Source organism: Amblyomma mixtum, chromosome 8 (assembly GCF_055824585.1).
Source record: "Amblyomma mixtum isolate Tamu chromosome 8, ASM5582458v1, whole genome shotgun sequence".
Taxonomy (NCBI): domain Eukaryota; kingdom Metazoa; phylum Arthropoda; class Arachnida; order Ixodida; family Ixodidae; genus Amblyomma; species Amblyomma mixtum.
Window position 1 is genome coordinate 73,313,693 of NC_143019.1, and position 20,494 is coordinate 73,334,186.

General features: G+C 46.8%; 1 protein-coding gene across 1 annotated transcript in view; it reads left to right on the forward strand.

Annotated features, from left to right (window-relative positions):
* The first annotated feature begins 3,234 nt into the window (after nt 1-3,234).
* The window catches only part of spn-E (tudor domain containing 9 protein spindle E), a 131,171-nt gene continuing 113,911 nt past the window's right edge, over nt 3,235-20,494 (forward strand). Inside the window, exons 1-5 of the mRNA XM_089558531.1 lie at nt 3,235-3,440; nt 4,671-4,852; nt 9,765-9,825; nt 14,122-14,349; nt 20,101-20,322. Coding sequence (XP_089414657.1) covers nt 4,680-4,852; nt 9,765-9,825; nt 14,122-14,349; nt 20,101-20,322 — 684 coding nt within the window. The 5' untranslated portion in view covers nt 3,235-3,440; nt 4,671-4,679. The remainder of the gene's footprint in view (nt 3,441-4,670; nt 4,853-9,764; nt 9,826-14,121; nt 14,350-20,100; nt 20,323-20,494) is intronic.

Genomic DNA, 20,494 nt, shown 5'->3' on the forward strand with positions numbered 1-20,494 from the left:
ATCCAAAACTGACATTGCATGTCTATGGCATGCTAATCTGTAAGGAGAACAGTGGCACTAAAATTCGAGCATATTTTAGACCACCTTGTTGGTCGGCCAGACATCGGCCTGATGTACTAGCATTAGCCTTCAAAAGGCGATCACTAACTCATCACTGCACGTTGTCGGCCCAACCTTCGTTGGCCCGCTTTAATCAGCTATGTGTACGCTGAACGCTGGTTAGACTCCTGCCGAAGTTTCACCTGGTGATAAGGTCGGCTGCCGACTTAAGACCGATCATCCGTCGGCCATCGGTAGCCGGCAATTTCTGCATTGAGGTTCAGACATACGAAGGGCGAATGGCCCTTCAGTGGCGACGCCAAGCGCAAGCTAAGTGCTCGGCTGAACTTCTTTTCGGAGTCCGGAGTCCCAATCCTCCCACTTCCCACCTAGGCCTTATTCCACCTTTGCAAATAAAGATTGACGACCGAATGAGGAAAAGCGACACCACTGGCATTTCGCGGATGTGCAAACGGAAGAGATACCTCCAGTTTTCTCAGCAACATCGTCCGCTTTCAGAGCAAAAAAATAAACGTAAACGCTGTTCTTGGTTGCGTTATGACGGAGTAGTGCTTAAAAAAAAAAAGGACTGAACGAATAATAGAGCACTTTGAAGCTCTGAGGCTATGCCTGAGGGTTTGCTCAAGGCCGCACAAAAACGTAACATCACGAAGACGCCTGCGACTGAAGGAGAATCCAAACGCTTATACTAACCTATCCAAGCTAAGCGGTATATTGTGCGAAGTGCCTAGCAGTATAATACGACCCCGAATGCACGTTGGGCTGGGAAGAGACCACACTAGTTCACATGCCGTGGCAGTGCTCACTAAATCAAACAAGGAGTGTTTTAACTCGACCTTGGAGCAATGGGAGGCTCAGCTGACCAGCGACCATATGAAAGCCCACAGGTGCGTCCGGGATGCAGCAACAGCCAGCGGAGCCCTTGAATATAGGGTATCGGCCGAACGTTCGGCTCCAACTTTCCACTTGATATTTTATTTTATTCATTCTTACATTTTTTATTAATTCTTTCACAACACAAGCGCTTCTTGTGTTTCTTCTCTGTGCTTCAAGCGCTATTGTCAACAGCAGCCAACTCGAAGTCCGAATTACTAGTCATCAGGGACAGGTGAGCTCGCCTGCCCGTACTCGACCCGCAAGAACCTATTGTGCTTCAAGTCGACACCCATCCCATACCTCCGGTCCGCACCATCCGCGTTCTGGGTATGTTAATACAGAACAACACGCAAAACTCGGAGGCCATTCAGCGCCTCCGCACCACAGCCAATCAGATCAACGGCCTTATCCGCCGCATCAGCACCCGCCGGAGAGGTATGAAGGAGGATGACCTCTGTCGGCTCACGCAAGCTTTCCTCATTAGCAGGATAGTCTACTCCTACCCCTACTATCACCTCCGCCGGAAGGACGAGGAAGCTGTGAACAGCATTATACGTTCAGCGTACAAAGCGGCACTGGGGCTACCTCAGTACGCCAGCACACAGCACCTCCTCCAACTCGGCATCTACAACACGCTCACAGAACTCATAGAGGCACACAAGACCGCCCAAATCCACCGCCTCTCACGCACTAAACACGGGCGGCTCATACTTGACCGTCTCAACATCAACCCCATAGGCGACGTCCACCCCACGACGCCCATTCCGATAGGGGTCTATAGCCGCCTAGTTATAAAACCAATCCCCAAAAACATGCTACCTGCCCGCCATGATACGCGCCGTCAGCTGAAAGCCCAAGCACTAGATGCCACATACCTTGCCGACGAACACGCAATATACGTAGATGCTGCACGGTAAAGTGCAAATACATACGTGGCTTGTGCAACCACGCCACAATCTACTATCGTCACCGCCGTCACAGTAGTAGCTCACTCTCCGACAGCGGCAGAAGAAACCGCCATCGCGCTGGCTATCGCTGACCCACGTACGCGCACAGTCCTCAGCGACTCCAAAAGAGCGATACAAAATTACTCGGCAGGTTTTATCTGCCACCCCCGCTGCACGCATCCTTCGCGGCTGCACTCCCGACCATAAGATCAATCTGGTCTGGGTACCCGCCCACGCGGGAAACTCTGGAAACGAAGGGGTCGACCGACTAGCCCGAGGACTAACCAACCGGGCGGCCGGCCCCACGGACCCAGACGCTCTTGCCGAGGCTCCCCAGACCTTTGCCGAAATTACCAACCTCTACAGAGAGATGAGACGCCAGTTCCCGCCTCCACACCCCGACTTGAATCGAGCGCAAGCCACCTTGCTCCGCAGGTTGCAGACACACTCCATCCTTAGCCATTCTAGACTTTCACTCATCACAGACGGGGAATACGACCCCGTCTGCCAAAATTGTTACCAGGGAGAAATCGCCACCCAGGCTCACATCCTCTGGGGTTGCGCGGGAAATCCGCCCCCTCGAACCTTACTGCCAGCTCTCTCCGAAGACGGATGGAACCAACTCCTCAGAAGGCCAGACAAGAGCATCCAACTGGCACTCATTTCGTGGGCCCAGGAAGTCGCCCCCACCTGGGGGCCACACCAAGCCCACCTGCCCTAAATCCCGCCAATCTATGGCAATAAAGTTGTTTCTCTCTCTCTCTCTCGCTCAAACAGCTGCCCTCATAGTTTCGATCTTAAGCGATCCTTCAGATGTGCAAACTAAATAAATGCTGTTTGCTTTCAGTATCCGAAAACCTCCACTACAGCACCTCTTTCGCTCTTTCTTCTTTCACTCCCACCTTCCTCCCTTCCCTACGGCGCGGTTTAGGTGTCCACATGGATATGCGAGAAAGATACTGCTCCATTTCCTTTCCTCAAAAACCAATTTACAATTTTTTCAGCATTCGTATAGAGCTATCGACGCAGACTATAGAGCTACAGACACACAATTTTCGGTTGCATTTTTCATCTTTCAAATGGTGAGTCACAAGAATACATTAATAGATCACCACGTAGTATTCGCCTACGACCGCTTACGAGGCCTACGACCATTCCTCTTTCATGTTGTTTCGGTTTCGGTTCCATCAACCGAACGTTGGCCGTGACGTGTAGATGACATTTAAGTCACATGCGTAGTGTAGTTTTAATTCAGTGCAGCGCTTAAACCAGCCTGCTTCAAGAGCTGGAATAACAACAAACGCTGTATCAGCAGTTATATTATCGTTTTTGTAGCTTTGGCATGTGGCCGCTAGGGGACCGCCAGTCGCATTGGTGGTTCTCATTTGTATGGCGCTCACTCCTGTAACTCATTGTCGCGGGTTGTGCGTTGTGATTGTTATTGCAAGCTTATGTTTGAATAGGTGCCATGGGCAGTTTTGGTTATAATTAAGTGATTAGGTAGCCCTCAACTTCATCTCTAGCTGAAAGCGGCCTGCTGCGTCTTGTCAGTTTGACGTGAGTATGTGGACAGTGAAGTTTCTCACGTACAAAGTGTTTTGTTCGTAACACGTTTTTCACCGCTGTCATACCTGTCATTCGACTGTCTCGCCGAGCATAACTTACTGACAGTGCGTTTAACCAATGCGGCACGTTTCCTAGACCCTTCAGCTCTCGTAATTATTGCATTTAATTGCCCGTGTTTGTGTTTATTTGATGGCGTTTCCCGCGTTCGAAGCCTCCTCGTCTGTGGAGTGTAGGCAGCGTCGACTTGGCGCAGTTCGCTTGAACTGGCAGGGAGCATTGAATGGCGGGTTTTAAAGACAGACGCGTGGCTCCTCGGAAGCTGTCGGTAGCGCTAGTGGCAATTCCAGTACCCTCGGCTGGCCTTCGCTAGTTGTTTATAGTACGGAGCGTAGTAGGCATGGTTGGAACGCATGAGCTACACTCGTGGGCTCGCATCGTCTTGTCTTGATGCCAAAGCTCTGGCAGCTGCAGCGTTCTGAACACGGTTTTGGCCCCCTGTACAAGTGGCTTCAGAAGCTAACGAAATGCATTTGACATCCAATTGGATGCTTGCAAGCGTTTTATGCCTGTCAGCGTTTCAGTGCTATATTCGGTAGAAAACAGACGATGCTCGAAAAGTTTTATTGCGATAGGCAGTCGAAAGTCTTCAAATTTCGCGCAGTTTTGACCTAATTTTTTGACCTAATTTGATAGTCTTAGAACCTCCCGCGACCCCCCCCCCCCCCCCCCCCCCCTCATTCATTTGCTGAATCTTCACGCGCCGACTTTCTATGCTACAGTTCGTGTTCAGATTACGGTTATATTTTATTAATTCGTTCATTTTGTGCTAACACTCGGCGCAGTGCCTCAGGGGCTGTGGTGTTGGCCTGCTGTGCTGTTTGATGTCAGTGCAGGTGAAGGAAACTCAGGCGGCCTTAATTAATCGGGAACCTCCCACTACAACTTCTCTAACGGCCATGTACATCTTTGGGATGTCTAACCGAACGTACCGTACTGTTTTCTGCTAACATTACTTAACTGGAGGTAAGATAAACGCACTTGTTATATCCTTTCTCGCTAAAAATATTGCCGTTAATCGTTCTTGGAAGGTTTGGCATAGGCTGTTTCAGAGTATTCAGATTAGATTGATGGTGCGGCTTGATGGGTCGCCCTTGCAATTTAATCTTTAGAGCCATTTTTTTGGTTCTCTATGTAACAATGGGCTCCATGTTTTGTGCTCAGGGAGGAAATATGGCCGCTGCAGCCACGGAGAAGACGGCAGCCCAGATCTCTCTCGACGACATCTTGAGCGTGTTCAGCGCTACAAAGCCCATCAAGAAGGTGGTGTCAAACCAGAAGCTCGTTGCCCCACCAGAACCGTCGTCCGAGGATGTCAAGGCCTGCGAGCAGCCCAAGAGGCAGTTGTGAGTGGCAAAGGGTCTTCCGTTTGGCTCCTATCAGTTGCATTTGTCATTAATGGTACACTAAAAGGGAGTATGACCGGAAACAAGAAGCTAGGTCAGGCTGATAGATTACTTTTCTGGAATGCGAAGAGCATTTCTTTTCTGTGCGTGAAGGTGACTGCATTGTGAAGAAAATCACAAATGAAGTCCCCGGTGACCTCCGCTATTTACACCCTCACACAACGTAAGCAGTGGTACGTCAGTTTTACGGTGTGACATTTAACTCTACAGGCTCTTGTCAAATCAGACTAAACGAAACCGTTTGGGTTGCTGATCATTCTGTACTTCGTTACAGTATTTATGAAAGAAATGCCACCATACTGTTTATCAGATCTCGCCAATGCTCTTCACTGCCTGCTTACAGGAGGTATTCCGGGGACTGGAATGGGAACAGTTGGGGATAAGAGTTAATGGAGAATACCTGAGCAATTTGCGATTCACTGATGACATTGCCTTGCTAAGCCACTCAGGATAAGAACTGCAAAGCATGATCAATCAGTTTGACAGGCAGAGCAGAACGGTGGGGCTAAGAATTAACATGCAGAAAACCAAAGTAATGTTCAACAGCCTAGCAAGGGAACAGCAGTTCGCAATTGGTAGCGAGGTGCTGGAAGTAGTAAGAGAATATGTCTACTTAGAACAGGTAGTGACTGCAGATCCGGATCATGAGAGGGAAATAACTAGAAGAATAAGAATGAGGTGGAGCGCATATGGCAGGTTCTCTCAGATCATGAATGGTAGCTTACCAATATCCCTGAAGAGAAAAGTATACAACAGCTGTATCTTACCTGTACTCACCTATGGGGCAGAAACGTGGAGGCTAACAAAGAGGGTTCAGCTTAAGTTAAGAACAACGCAGCGAGCTATGGAAAGGAAAATGATAGGTGTAACGTTAAGAGATCGGAAGAGGGCGGAGTGGGTGAGGGAACAAACGCGGGTTAATGACATCTTAGTTGAAATCAGGAGGAAGAAATGGGCTTGGGCAGGGCATGTAATGCGAAGGCAGGATAACCGCTGGTCCTTAAGGGTAACGGAGTGGATTCCAAGAGAAAGCAAACGTAGCAGTGGACGGCAGAAAGTTAGGTGGGTGGATGAGATTAAGAAGTTTGCGGGGATACAGTGGCGGCAGCTGACAAAGGACAGGGTTAGTTGGAGAGACATGGGAGAGGCCTTTGCCCTGAAGTGGGTATAGTCAGGCTGATGATGATGATGAAGATGATAACTGTTTATCATCGTTCATGGTGCGAGGCATGGTGGCTTTTCTCTTTGGAAAGAGTGTGAATAACCCTGAAAGCTTGTGCTTGGCTTGTGCCTGTGACGTTTCTGTGCTTGTTGACTTCATGCAAGCCAGCAGGGCAGCACACGAACAGTGAAATTTCACTTTCTTGCATCTCAGCAGGACTCGGCACACCACTTTTGCCTTATTTTGATAGTGCTTGCCATCAAAAAAGTGTTTCACACGAAAGTGATGAACCAGTTTACTTGGCCACGCACAGTTGCTGGAATTTTCAAGGGGAGTCGGTATGCCATTTGATTCAAATAATTATCTGCTTTGTTCAAGCCCTGTTCTTGATAAAAAGCAGCATCAGTTTAACCTCATTATAATGAAGTTCGAGGGAATTACTTCGTTATAGCCAGTGTTGACAGAGCTTCTGAGGGCGGTTGTCATTCTTTCGTTATATCCATTATTTTGTTATAAACTGTTCTTTATAAGGAGGTTCGACTGTATTTGCAGTCTCGTGATATTGACCGTTCATTCTGACCACAACAGTGGCCTAGTCATTTGAGCATCTGCCTCGCATGCGGGAGGTCCGGGGTTCGATCCCCAGTGCCGCCGGGTACCCATCGGTGATGCAGTGGGTACAAGCTTTTCTCTGGCCTAGCGTTTGGCTTCTTTAGAGTGAAGTATTTGGGAAATGGGACTTTAACCCCACGTTGAGTAAAAGAAAAACCTTGTGCCATGGCGCTCTTTGACCACAGATGCCGTGGTGCCGTAAAAATTTTTCATCATCATTGACTGCTCATTCTAGTAGTATTCAGTATCTGCATTAATGTCCCTTCAGTGCACGCCCGTCATCTGCTGCTACAAGGTGTATGACACTAGATAGACATCATGTCTTGCTTACCACTGCTATGGGTGTTTCGGTGAGCAGCCATATTCTGTCTCCGAACTAGGCTTGTGTGAACGTTAGCTTTTCGGTTCGAAGTGAACGACAGTTTTTCTTCGCGTGGTTTCGAAGCTAACATTTTGTATAATATTTGCACAGAAATGAGGTTGAATGACATGGTAGGTATTTTCAAAGCCACCGTGGCAGGTAGAAGTTAAAGGGAAACTGCATAGGTTTTAGAAATCAACGAGCTTAAGAGGGTCGAATGTGTGAAACCTACAGGTAAAGCATGTGAAGTCTTTTTGGACTAGCACTTGAAATAGTGAAGTAATTGCCGATTAAAATCCGGACGCCCTTCAAGCTTCTCTGCAGAGCACAACGCCAAGTGGGGGGCACATGATGACGTCATCGAAGGTATCGGTACATTTCCAACGGACAAACGCCTGCTTTCAAGGAAAAAAACCAACTCCATTGAAGGAAAACAATGCCGAGAGTTGTTAGGCAGCATCTAACGAGTCAGGGTAAGATGCAGCTGACGACAGCGGTAATTTGAAATCATACCTTCCGTGACGTCACGCTGAATTTCCCTGCACTCCTCCGGTGCATTGAGGAGAACCGCAAAATTCAATAATCGATTATGTCACTATTTTAAATGCTAGATCAAAAACACTTGGCATGCTTTTTGAAAAGTGACATTTGTGGAATCTCCAGCTATTATTTTCCAACTGTACCAATTTTTTCCTTCGAGAAATCAACATTCTGACCATAATGTAAAAATTTAGATCATCGTGCGGGCTGAACTTATGCAGGAGCAGACAATTTAATGGCATGAAAATTGTATACATCTGGCTGTCTTAGTATGTTGATATCTCAACATCTAGGACAGGCATAGATGTCATATTGCTTGCTAAGGGAAGCTGAAGGCACAGTGTGTGCAATAATCGAAGCAGATTTGTTCAATCGCACTTCAAAAATTTATAATTTCGCCAAGTTTATCAGTGCATTACTTTCACACCTTGAACACTGATATTCCAAGTGCTGTAATATTACTAATGAGGGCAAAATGGAAAAACGGTTTTCATTATTGCACTCTTTACTCACCATACTGTGTAGCCATGGATTAAAAATTATTTTTTATTGAGCAGTTTTTTTTTGCACCAAGGTACAAATGAATGAAATTAGTTATCTTGGGAACCGACTAATTTATGAGAAAGGCAATTTCATTGTCAAAATCAGTATAAAAACTGAGGAAGGTGGTAGAGTTCCATTAAGATTGGGCTAAAAATAAGGAAGATAGGTCTAAGACCAGTGTCCCCCATTAAGGGGGGACACTACCCTAAAGGGTGAACTTTGAACCGCTTGCTCGATTTCATTGAAACTTGCGAATATCACTGCTGGGTCCACCTCTGCAAAATTTTATTATTCAGCTGGGGGTTTTTCTTGAACATTGAAGTGCTTTATATAAAATGGGTTGATTTTCAGTCATGTGAGTCTATTTTTCTCATCTCCTGTTTCTTCAGTAAACTGTCAGCTTAGAGAAACTATCATTCCAATATTACTTGATAATATTGTTATTGTAGCAGGTTTTCTGGAGCAAAATTTTATGAGGAACACAACTGTGCACTCAGTTTGTCTATTTTTTCCCTTTTTTTTTTCACACTAAAAAATGACTAAAAAAATTGTTGCAAAATGAAAATCCAATGTCATTGTTTTGTAAGGTACCATTCTTTCAAAATATAGAACTAAGCAAAATAATTCCACAGTTGTGTGCTCGGGACATTCCCAATGCCATATAACACAAAAAATCGGAAAAATTACGCTTATTTTTCACATAATAGTTTTCCTAAGCAAGCATAGTCATCCTTGGCACAAAGGTTGCATAACGGGCTTCATACTTATTCTAGAATAATTAAATTTGAGAGAGGTGGTCCTACCAGTAATATAAACTAGCCCCACAAGTTTCAATGAAATCGAGCAAGTGGTTCAAAAGTTCACTATTTAGGGTAGTGTCCCCCGTTAAAAAACCCCAGGTGGTCGCAATCAATCCGGAGCACTCTGCTATGGTGTTCCTCGTAGCCCACGCGCAGCGTGGCACAAGTGCGCAGAAAACAGACAAGCGAAGACGACAAGCACTACTTTCAACTGAATTTCATGTGGTCAAAATATGTACGATCATGTTTGGGGAAAGAAAATCGAAAATTGATTACGGCAGAAGCACGACACCAAGGTCATGTTCTTGCGCCTGTTTGTTTCGACTGACCTTTTGAATAAAATTCAGTTGGAAATAGCACTTGCGCGTTGTCTTCACTCGTCCTGGGTTTTTGCATGCTGGTGTGTCAAGTATGGTTTGCACATTAGCCCAGACCGGTACCTTTCTATGCCCACGTGCTGCTTTGGAACGTTGAACACCGCACGCTGCGCTTATTTATTTATTTATCCCGGCTGCGGCGGTTGAATTTCTTTGGAGGAGAAATTCTAGAGGCCCGTGTACTGTGCGATGTCAGTGCACGTTAAAGAACCCCAGGTGGTCGAAATTCCCAGAGCCCTTCGCTACGGTGTCCCTCATAGCCTGAGTCGCTTTGGGACGTTAAACCCCATAAACCAAACCAAACCAAACCTATTTATTTATTTATTTCGTATACCCTCAGGGCCATTGGCATTAGAGAGGGGAGTGGTTACAGGAAAAAAAAACATAACAATGCAATGAAACAGTGTAGCTTTGAACTTGCTCCTGATCACATTGATGATGATGGTGCTTTTTTCAGCTCAAGTGGCACTGACTATGCCAAAGAATATCAGGAGAAGGACTTGCAGGTAGCCAGAGAGGTGAGTGGTGTACAGCATCATCATCGTCATCAATCTGACTACGCCTACTTCAGGGCAAAGGCCCTCTCCCATGTCTCACCGATTAACCCTGTCCTTTGCCAGCTGCGGCCACCATATCCCCGCAAACTTCTGAATATCATCCGCCCACCTGGCTTTCTGCCGCCCCCTGCTACTCTTGCCTTCTCTTCGAATCCAGCCCATTGTCTTCAGTTTACATGCCCCTGCCCAAGCCCACTTCTTCCTCTTGATTCTTGAGCATTGTGTGTCGGTTCATAACATCATTCCTTGCAGTAAAAGGTGCGCCAAACTAATGAGACCTTGGAAAAGCATCTTCAACCAAGCATCATGAGGTTTGGGGATTGTTCTTTATGGGAATGCAGTAGCATTGCTGTACCTTGGACCTTATTCGTGAAAAGTCGCTTTGGGGAGCACGTCATTTTAAAAGTCGGGTCTCCATATCGGCTGTGCAGGCTGAATGTTGTGTGCCAGAAAGTTGATCTGCCAACGGACATGCCTTCTGTTAATAGACAGTTTTAGCTGTGCGTCCGCTACGGCTTAGCGTACGCAAGGAGCTTGTGGGGGCGGTAATGCGCATGCGCAGAACGCAAGCGCTAGTTTGTGTCTTGCGTGCGTACGCAAGCCAGCGGACTTAGCGTTGCGGTGCTTGCGGTGCTTGCATGGGTAACGTTGACAACATGGCGGCGCCCTGCCCGCCCGCTTCGAACCGAATACTGTGTCACCGCTGGATTTTTCGACGCAGTAGCTCGCTCTAAACGGTGGTATTCACTTTTATTTTGTGCATTCTCACCCCTCCGTAACGATATTTGTGACAAATAGCCACCATTTTTTAGATAAATCCAAGAATTTCTTGATGTTAAGCCTAACTATCTACGGCGTACACTGTCGTCATAGCAACGACCTCCGGTAAAGTACTTCTCCAACTTTGCACTAGAATTTATATTTTCATTTTATTCGATTGATTTACATTAAAAAAGAAACAAAGCCTTCGAATGCAACCCCCACTGCCATTAATAAAAGAGGAAAAAGTTTCCTCAGCACACAGTTCGGGAGCTTTGACATGTTGTCGCTAGATGGCGCCACTGTATCCTACGCTTCCCGAGCGCTACGCTAGCCACTCCCAACTAAAACTGTCGTTGCCAGTATGGGTGGCACTGCGCGTAAGGTGCGCCCGTAGCGTACGCACAGCTTTTGCGGACGCACAGCTAAAACTGTCTAATGTCAGTTCGTTGTCATGTTTTGTGCACCTCAGACTTGGATTAACACCTGGGAGCTACGTTTAAATACTTAGACATAATACTAGCACAAACAAGTACGGACAGGGCAGGTGAAAACAATGACTATGAACAGTTGTAGAATGCAGTGCTGTGGTTTACTTTCGCTTTGCAAATTACTTGCATCAAAATTGCATAAGTGCTCGAGGAATTGTTTTACGTGAAATTAAATGACATATCTACCGGGTGTCCCAGCTAACTTGGACCAAGATTTATAAAAAAACTAAGCGTTCTTCAGAACTGAAATCGCGTGGATGTTGTTAGGGTTTATCTAAAGTTACAGTACCATTTTTTCGGTCCTCCTATTTGAATAGGCTGCCGCGGTGGCTCAGTGGTTATGGTGCTCGGCTGCTGACCCGAAAGACATGGGTTCGATCCCGGCCACGGCGGTTGAATTTCTTTGGAGGAGAAATTCTAGAGGCCCGTGTACTGTGCGATGTCAGTGCACGTTAAAGAACCCCAGGTGGTCGAAATTTCCGGAGCCCTCCAGTATGGCGTCTCTCATAGCCTTAGTCGCTTTGGGACGTTAAACCCCATAAACCAAACCAAACCATCCTATTTGAATAATTAGTTGAGATAAATAAATTAACTTTGTAAATATAGCTTGAAACGTTCAGGCGTCAATAGGAAAGTTGGGGAGCTCCACAAATATTGTCCAACCCAGGCACTTCCAACTAGGTAGACTTAGCATGGCCGTTTTTATTTGGGAAAAACGAAAGCCCGCGGAGTTTAAAAAATACCACCTGACAGCGCGCTCAGTGTGCTCGAACGTGCCGCGATTAGAGCGCTCTCATCCGTGCTTTGTAAAAAGCATCACTCGCTTCGCGCCTTTCGTGGCTGCCCAAGACGGGGCTTCGCGTTGTGCTTGGTTCCAAAATAAGCGCCTGTGGGTTCAGGCGGCAGTTGAAAGAAAGCGCAGCTTCCGTTTTTTCATTGTGATTCACACGACGTTATCAAGCTTGTTATATGCGTCTTTGCTTGTTGGGATCTTGCTCCCAAATTCGAACTCATGAGATTGTCATCGTTCCTCCGCATGCATTCTGCTAACGTGAGAGCGCAATTATCGCCGCAGAAACGGGAGCCGCGCTTTCTTTCAACTGTTGCCCGTGCCCACGGGCGCTTATCTTGGAACCAAGCTCAACGCAAAGCTCTTTCTTGGGCAGCATGAAAGGTGCGAAGCGAGCGATGCTTTTTAAAAAGCACGGATGAGAGTGCTGTAATCGCGGCACATTCGGGCGCACGGAGCGCTCTGTAAGGTGGTATTTTTTGAACTCCGCGGGCTTTCGTCTTTCCCGAATAAAAACAGCCATGCAAAGTCTACCTCGTTGGAAGTGCCTGGGTTGGACAATATTTGTGGAGCTCCACAACTTTCCTATTGACGCCTGAACGTTTCAAGCTATACTTAGAAAGTTAATTTATTTATCTCGACTAATTAATCAAATAGCAGGAGCGAAAAAAAATGGTACTGTAACTTTAGATAAACCCTAGCAACATCCACGCGATTTCAGCTCTGAAGAACGCTTAATTTTTTTATAAACCTTGGTCCAAGTTAGCTGGGACAAGCAGTGTTTCGCAGCCCCTTTAAGGGGGGACATTGGTCTTTGAGACCAAAAAATGACCAAAAAATCAATCTTCAAAAAAATGACATTTGTGGAATCTACAGCTATTATTTTCCAACTGTACCAATTTTTTCCTTCAAGAAATCAGCATTTTGACCATGATATTAAATTCAGATCATCGTGTGGGCTGAATTTATGCAGGAGCAGAAAATTTAATGGCATGAAAATTTTGGACTTCCAGCTGTCTTAGTATGTCGATATCTCAACATCTAGGACAGGCAGAGATGTCATATTGGTTGCTAAGGGAAGCTGAAGGCACAGTGTGCGCAATAATCAAAGCAGATTTGTGCAGTCGCACTTCAAAAATTTATAATTTCACAAAGTTTGTCGATGCATTACACTCACACCTTGAACATTGATATTCCAAGTGCTGTAAAATTACTAATGGGGGTAAGATTAAAAAATGGTTTTGATTATTACACTCTCTACTCATCATACTAGGCAGCCATGGATTAAGAATGATTTTTTATTGAGCAGTTTTTTTTGCGCCGAGGTACTAATGAATGACCAATTAAAATTAAGTACCTTGGGAACCAACTAATTTATGAGAAAGGCAATTTCATTGTTGAAATCAGTACAAAAAACTGAGCAAGGTGGTACAGCTTTATTAGGTAGGATTGGACTAAAAATAAGTAAAATAGGTCTAAGACCAGTGTCCCCCCTTAAAGGGGCTGCGAAACACTGCTTGGGGGGATACCGGCTATACTTCAGGTGGGTTGTTTATGTCACACAGATGCTGACGTAAAAAGAATTACAGGAATCGATGCACAGGAACGGGAGTTATTCAGTGGAGAAATTTCAAAATACTACAAGCAAACAAAACGCTGCCCTCAACTCGATTTTGGCGGGGCTTCCCACTCCTATTTCGCTCTCCCAATGACGGCACCTGGCGCAACCAATCAAAACAGCCAGCCAGAGCACGTCGCGGAAGTTTGTACTCCATGGTTGCCTGCTCTCTGTGAGACTGGCAGCGTTGTTTCCATGCCAGAGCGCCCCTGGTGGTGTATTTTTATTTTGCTTGCTTTGCAGGGCTTTTATCTAAGACAAACAAGTTGTTTTTGTTGATCTAATATAAAACGCAGACAGGTGACAAAATGTGTCTCTATTTATTCACACAATTTGCAGTATATTTACGGTTTGTCCAATCATCAAGCTCGCGCCAGGTGATGTCATATCCGCTGCTAAAAACCCGTCACTGTGTGGCGACGCCATCAGAGCCATGAATTTGTTTTTAGGAGGACATTAAAATATTAAAAAACGGAATGTGCGTGGTATTACCGATGCTAATAGCACCATTATAACTCACTGTATGCAATCAACAGGCAAAACAGTTGACTAAAATTGTGTTTCTGGGCCCCCTTAACTCTTGCTCTTCCCCTGTTCAGATTATGGCAGCAGAGGCCAGGGCCTCGGAAGGGTCCTCCTCCGAAGGCAGCAGCAACTCGCAGCCGGACTCGAACAACGACGACATGAGCACGCTGGTGGGCTCCGTGGCCGGCCAGGCAGGCCTCGCAGAGCTCTCGGTGGAGAGCACTCAGCTGGTGTACGACACCTACTGTCAGCGGGCGCACGTGCCCAACTTGGACCTGCCCGTGACGTCCTGCCGCGATCGGGTCAGTGCGAGGTTTTGATGAGCCCGTTGCTGGGTGCACCAGTTTGGATCTGACTAATGCTTCTGACTACTGGTTCTCAAACTTATACCCCTGTCAAGCGGGCAAGTTAAGTGCACTTATGGGGAGTGCGCTTTGGCATCCCGAGTGGCACTTCGGGCTACGCGGTGCTAAACGGGAAAGCAAAGTGCCCTCATAGTAAAAAGAAATGGCGGTATGAAATGAGCGGAATTTCTGACCAGGACGATGGAAAAGAAAAAAAGACTCATAATATTTGATTGCTTAACGTGATAGCGCAAATAAAACGAGGTTCAACAGTTTTTAACTACACTTTGATCTTAGCCAAAAGGCCAAGAAGCGATTAACAGGCCGCCGCGGTGGCTCAGTGCCTATGGTGCTCGGCTGCTGGCCCGAAAGATGCGGGTTCGATCCCGGCCGCGGCTGTTGAATTTCTTTGGAGGAGAAATTCGAGGCCCGTGTACTGTGCGATGTCAGTGCACGTTAAAGAACCCCAGGTGGTCAAAATTTCCGGAGCCCTCCACTACGGCGTCTCTCATAGCCTCAGTCGCTTTGGGACGTTAAACCCCATAAACCAACCAACCAACAGTTTTTAACGATGAAAAAAAAATTAAAATAGAAGAAAAGCGAAGACCAGCCAAGACTATCCAGAATTTCGACAACAAACAAGATGGCGGTGGGCAGCGATGTTGCATCTGATCACGTTTACTTGTTTTGTTTGCTTCGCTTGTAGCTATAACCAACGAACTTTTTTCTGAAAACAGTGTTATAGCACGTAAAATAAAGTTGTAAGTACTTTTTATGCACCATACATATTGTGGCTTTGAAGTCGCTGGTGGCGAGGCTACGCACTCGGCCAGCAAAGTGTGGTCCGTGAATGCACTCCCTAGCGGAGTGCACTCTTCCGCGAGTGACGCTCCACTTGCGTCGTTTAGATGCGGCAAAGTGTACTTACAGCGAAGTACACACTCCATAAGTGCACTTAACTTGCCCGCTTGACAGGGGTATTACTTCCGCGGAACTTCCTTGGAGCACTTTCATTGCGACAGCTGTTATACTCTGCAACAATTTTGTTGCCAAGGCAACACTCGGACAGCCAAAGCGAGACCTCGGGTGGCCACTGTAGCTGCGCTGACTTCGTTTCAATTGGTCAAAATGGTCGTGACGTCACAGTGCACGAATTTCAAATGGGGCCAATTGTACTTTGGCTAGTAACCATGCAACCAATTGAAGGGATCGTATAGTGATGCTCCAAGTAAGCGGGACTGAGTTTAGTTAATTGCTTAATTAACCAGTTAGCCTAATCAACCTTTCCAGTCAGACCCGATAAATAATAAAACTGAGTCGGAAATTGGTCGAGTTGGGGAATCGAACCAGGGTCTCCAGAGTGCGAGACGAGCACGCTAACCACTCCGCCATGCCAGCTCGATGGTTTGGAATGAACAAAGGCGCGTCTAGTCAATACGGTGCCTTCGTTCACTCCCATCTTCCTCCCTTCGAGGGGGAGGTTTAGGTGTCCACCGCGATATGCCTGGCAGATACATTTCCTTTCCTCAAAAACCAATTTACCGACGAGCAAGGCGTACAGCCGATTGGGCGATGGCGTTCTGTGGACTCCCTGGCAGCGTTGCAATACGCTGTCGCTTTCCACTCTTAGAGGCGAAGCTTAACATCTTAACCACACATCAGTGACACAAGCAGCAGCACCGCACTTAAGGCTTTCGCCCCACCGCACTTTAGGTCAACAAAGTGCCCCCTTGAATTTTTTTTTTGGCACTGCAACAAAACCTACAGAGCAGAACACGCCCGCTGTTCTTAAAGGAGCACTGAAGAGGATTCTGAACTTGTCTTTTTGCCGCGGGAACTCGATCTACACGTTCCTAGCATTCTTAGAAACTGCAACTTATTGCCCTGTATGGCCGATTTCCCTAATTAAATCGAATTAACGTCCGGCTCCCGCCTTTTTTTTTTTAATTCTGCCTCGTACGATGGGCGGAGTTAACCAACGCGTGGAGTGCCTTTCAGCCAGCTCCGTGGAGGCTTTGCTTTCACTTTATTTTGTTTTTTAGGTTTCCATGAGTAAATAGTTTCATTCGCAGATAATATAGCCGCAAAAGAAGCCCGCAGAAATAAAAATACGCGTGGACTATTTGCTACTACGGACTACTACGTATTACTCCGCCGATGGCAGAGCGGCAAGCCGCCACGGGACTGGGTGAAAGGCACTCCACGCGTCGGTCGACTCCGCCCACCGTACGAGGCAGAATTAAAAAAAAAAGGGCGGGAGCCGGACGTTAATCTGATTTAATTAGGGAAATTGGCCACACAGGGCAATAAGTCGCAGTTTCTAAGAATGCTAGGGACGTGTAGTTCGAGTTCCCGCGGTAAAAAGACAAATTCAGATTACTCTTCAGTGCACCTTTAAGAAAGTGAAGTATGGTCCCTTGTTAATTACGGTTAATTAAAGTTGCACTGAAGAGGAATCTGAACTCATCTCTTTACCTTGGGAGCTCGATCTACACATTCCCGGCATTCTTAGAAACTTCGAATTATTGTCCTGTGCGGCCGATTTCCATAATTTAAACTGGATTAAACGTCCTCGCTTCCGCCTTTTTTGGACTCTCCACAGACGGTAGGAGGAGTCAACTAACGCATGGAGTGCCTTTTAGGCAGTCGTGTTTTGTGTTTGCTTTCGCTTTTATTTTGTTTTGTAGCTTTCCATGAGTAAATAAATTCAGTCTGAGGCTATGTAGCCCCAAATTAGACCCACGGAAATAAAAATACTCGTTGACTGTCTGCTTTTGCCGATTGCTACATATCATGCCGCCGAAGGCATAGCGGCAAGCCACCACGGGACTGGGTGAAAGGTTCGTCGGCTCCTCCCACCGTCTGTGGCGAGTTCAAAAAAAGGCGTAGCCCGGACATTTATTCCTATTTGAATTATGGAAATCGGCCGCTCAGGACAATAGTTCTAAGTTTCCAAGAATGCTTGGAACGTGTAGATTGAGTTCCCATGGTAAAAAGACGGGTTCCGATTCTTCTTAAGTGCACCTATAAGGCTCATTTATAACAGAACTACACCGTTTCGACATTAGGGAGTCGGGGCGAAAACAGTTTCTGTGATTACAACAAATTGTTTAGACATGTCTGGTTACAAGAAGCACCCATGAAATGCTCCAGCTGCACCAGGCATGGAGGGAAGGAACCACGCAGCGAGCAAGGTGCCAGGCAGGCATCCTGCCGTGTGACATAGTAGTTTGTTTGTTTGTTTATTGGTCTTTCCATCAAGTTACAGGTGCTTCTCCTCTATAGGCTTCTCTTCATTGCCAAGAAAAGCTGTTGCTGAGTGTAGCGACTCAGTTTGGCATCGCTGTTGGTGGTGTCGAGCGTTGGCGTAACACATTGTGTGTTATGTCACGTGACAGTGAGGTCATGTGGCTGGTGACTTGCGATAGGGTTACTTGCGATAGGAGCATTGAAGAGTGACTTGTGATAGGTGTTGCGAGGTGTGGTAACATGCGATAGGGTTAGGTCACGCACTAATCATACAACGGGGATGTCATGTCCAAGCACACTCAGCACAGGTGTTCGTAGAGTCCTTTCCTTTAATCACCGCACAAACAGCTGCATTGTTTAAACGCATTAGAGAAAATTTTTGGGGGGCTCTCCTGAGTACCTAAATCCACGCGCGCCTTGACCTCCAGCTTGCAATTGCAAAAAGAAAAAACAAAAAACAAAAGGAAGTACAGGTTTCCTCCGTGCTGGCGTTTTCTCACGAATAACCTGCGGTAACATTAAATGGTTGTGTTTGCAGATTAGTGAAACTAGATCGCACTTTCTCCACTGTTGAGCCAGTGGTCATGGATTTTGCACCTAATAATTTTTCAGCAGTAAGTAATGTTCTGCATGCTTTGAGAGCCCAAGGTTTGGGTTCTTTTTTTTTTCACCTATTCCTGCATTAGCACACCGTTGCACTGTATTGTGTGGGAATAAATAAACAAAACAGGTGCGCTGCAAACAAAGCTAGTTAGTGTGTGCATTTTACAGCGAGAGCTGTTGTAGTCTCATCTCCGGTTTGTGCGGCGTTGACGGCGTAACATATGTCGTGGCTTTTTTTTCACCTATTCCTGCAGTAGCACACCGTTGCACTGTGTTGTGTAGGAATGAATAAACAAAGCAAGTGCACCACGTGCACTGCAAACAAAGCTAGTTAGTGTGTGCATTTTACAGCAAGAGCTGTTAAAGTCTCATCTCCGGTTTGTGCGGCGTTGACGGCGTAACATATGTGGATTTTGCACCTAATAATTTTTCAGCAGTAAATGTTCTGCATGCTTTGAGAGCCCAAGGTCTGGGTTCTTTTTTTTTTTTTCACCTATTCCTGCAGCAGCACACCGTTGCACTGTATAGACCTTATGCGAAATGCACTGCCATCTAGCGGTCGCCGCGCGCGATCCGCCATGTTGGAGGATAGCCGCCGCATTCACGGCAGACACCGGTACACGCTCGTCGCGTGCGCTCGCGTTTCACCGTCTTCAATATGCCCACATACTGTTCAGTGTTTTGCTGTACGGGTCACAAAGACGTCCAGGGAAAAAAAAGCGCTTGATTTGAGCGCATTTCTATTCTTGGACAGCGATCCCCGACATCCGCAGCAAAAATGTTGCAGAACCGTCGCTACATGTCGAGGCATCGCACAACGCATTTCGTTATCTCCATGCAGCTAATGAAATAAGAAATTGTAGGCACGAAGAAAATATCACACAAAAGCTGTTTTTCTCCTGCGATTTTCCATGAAGTGCTGCGATTATCGGCCTCGCAAGAGAGTAATCGTGATCAGCTGTTCAGTGGTACGGGTCGCGCTTTGTGTGATCCGTCGCTCCTAGCTTTATCCGCCGCAGCGATTACATGCGTTAGTTTTAGCGCGAATATTTGTTTTGACGGAAGCACTAGCAAGGATTCACTTCATTTATCATGCAGCACACCACTACGAGGCTCTTCGCTAGGCTGCTCACCACTGGTACGAACTGGCCGCTCGCCGCACGAAGCAACTTTAAGCGCTAGGGCAAACAAACCAACGCTGCATGAAGTTTTCAAGTAAAATGAAAGCCGTTGCATGTTGAGAGGCCACTTTTTTCGACACTACCAACATGAGCGTGAGGTTCGCTATTGTTTGCTTTCGTCGCCGACGCACCGCACAGAAAACGCTACCACAACAACAGCAATTCAAGCGGCACGCCCATTCGCAAAAAGTATCAAACGAAATAAAAACTGACTCAAACTAGACCGAAATGCGCACATTTTTAGCCGTAAACGAAAACTGTAATTGTCTTGTACATTTGTTGGTCTTCGGCGTCGGCAGACTGACGTAGGACTCCGTGAAAAACGTTCGGAAAGTGTTTTGGGCGCGTAATAAGTGTTTGCGAAGTCACTTGGAAACTTGGGCAGCAGAGACAGGTCGACTGACCATTCAGTCATGTTTACAGGCTCAAGTGAAAGGAAATAAGACTTCCGAGCCAGCACAGCCGTAAGGAAGCTATCGCCGGGCGCGTATAAATCCAGAGAGCAGAGGCGAAACGAGCTTCAGTCATCCTCCAACTTGGCCGATTTTCACTGGTTCTTCTTTTCTCCGATAGATGGCAGCAATTTTGCATAAGGTCTATTGTGTAGGAATAAATAAACAAAACAAGTGCACCAGGTTGGGGTGTCCTATGGATGTTGTGTGGGTGTCACTTGCAGCTGCTGCGGATGGTGGAAACGTACCCGGCGGTGGTGGTCCACGGTGCCACGGGCTGCGGCAAGACCACCCAGGTGCCTCAGTTTGTGCTGGAGCACTGTGCCAGCAGGGGGGTGCACTGCAACATCGTGGTGACCCAGCCGCGCCGGATCGCCGCCATCAGCGTCGCACACCGTGTCTGCCAGGAGCGCCAGTGGTCGGTGGGCACCATCGTCGGCTATCAGGTGCTGTGGCCTGTCCCTCCCCTTCTTGCTCTGGTCGGTCCTGGCAAAAGACTGCAAACTAAGCTAGTCAATGTGTGCATTTTACAGCAAGGGCTGTTAAAGTCACGCCTCCAGTTTGTGCAGCGTTGGCGGCGTATGCTGTGGCCTGGAAAGACTGCAAACAAAGCTAGTT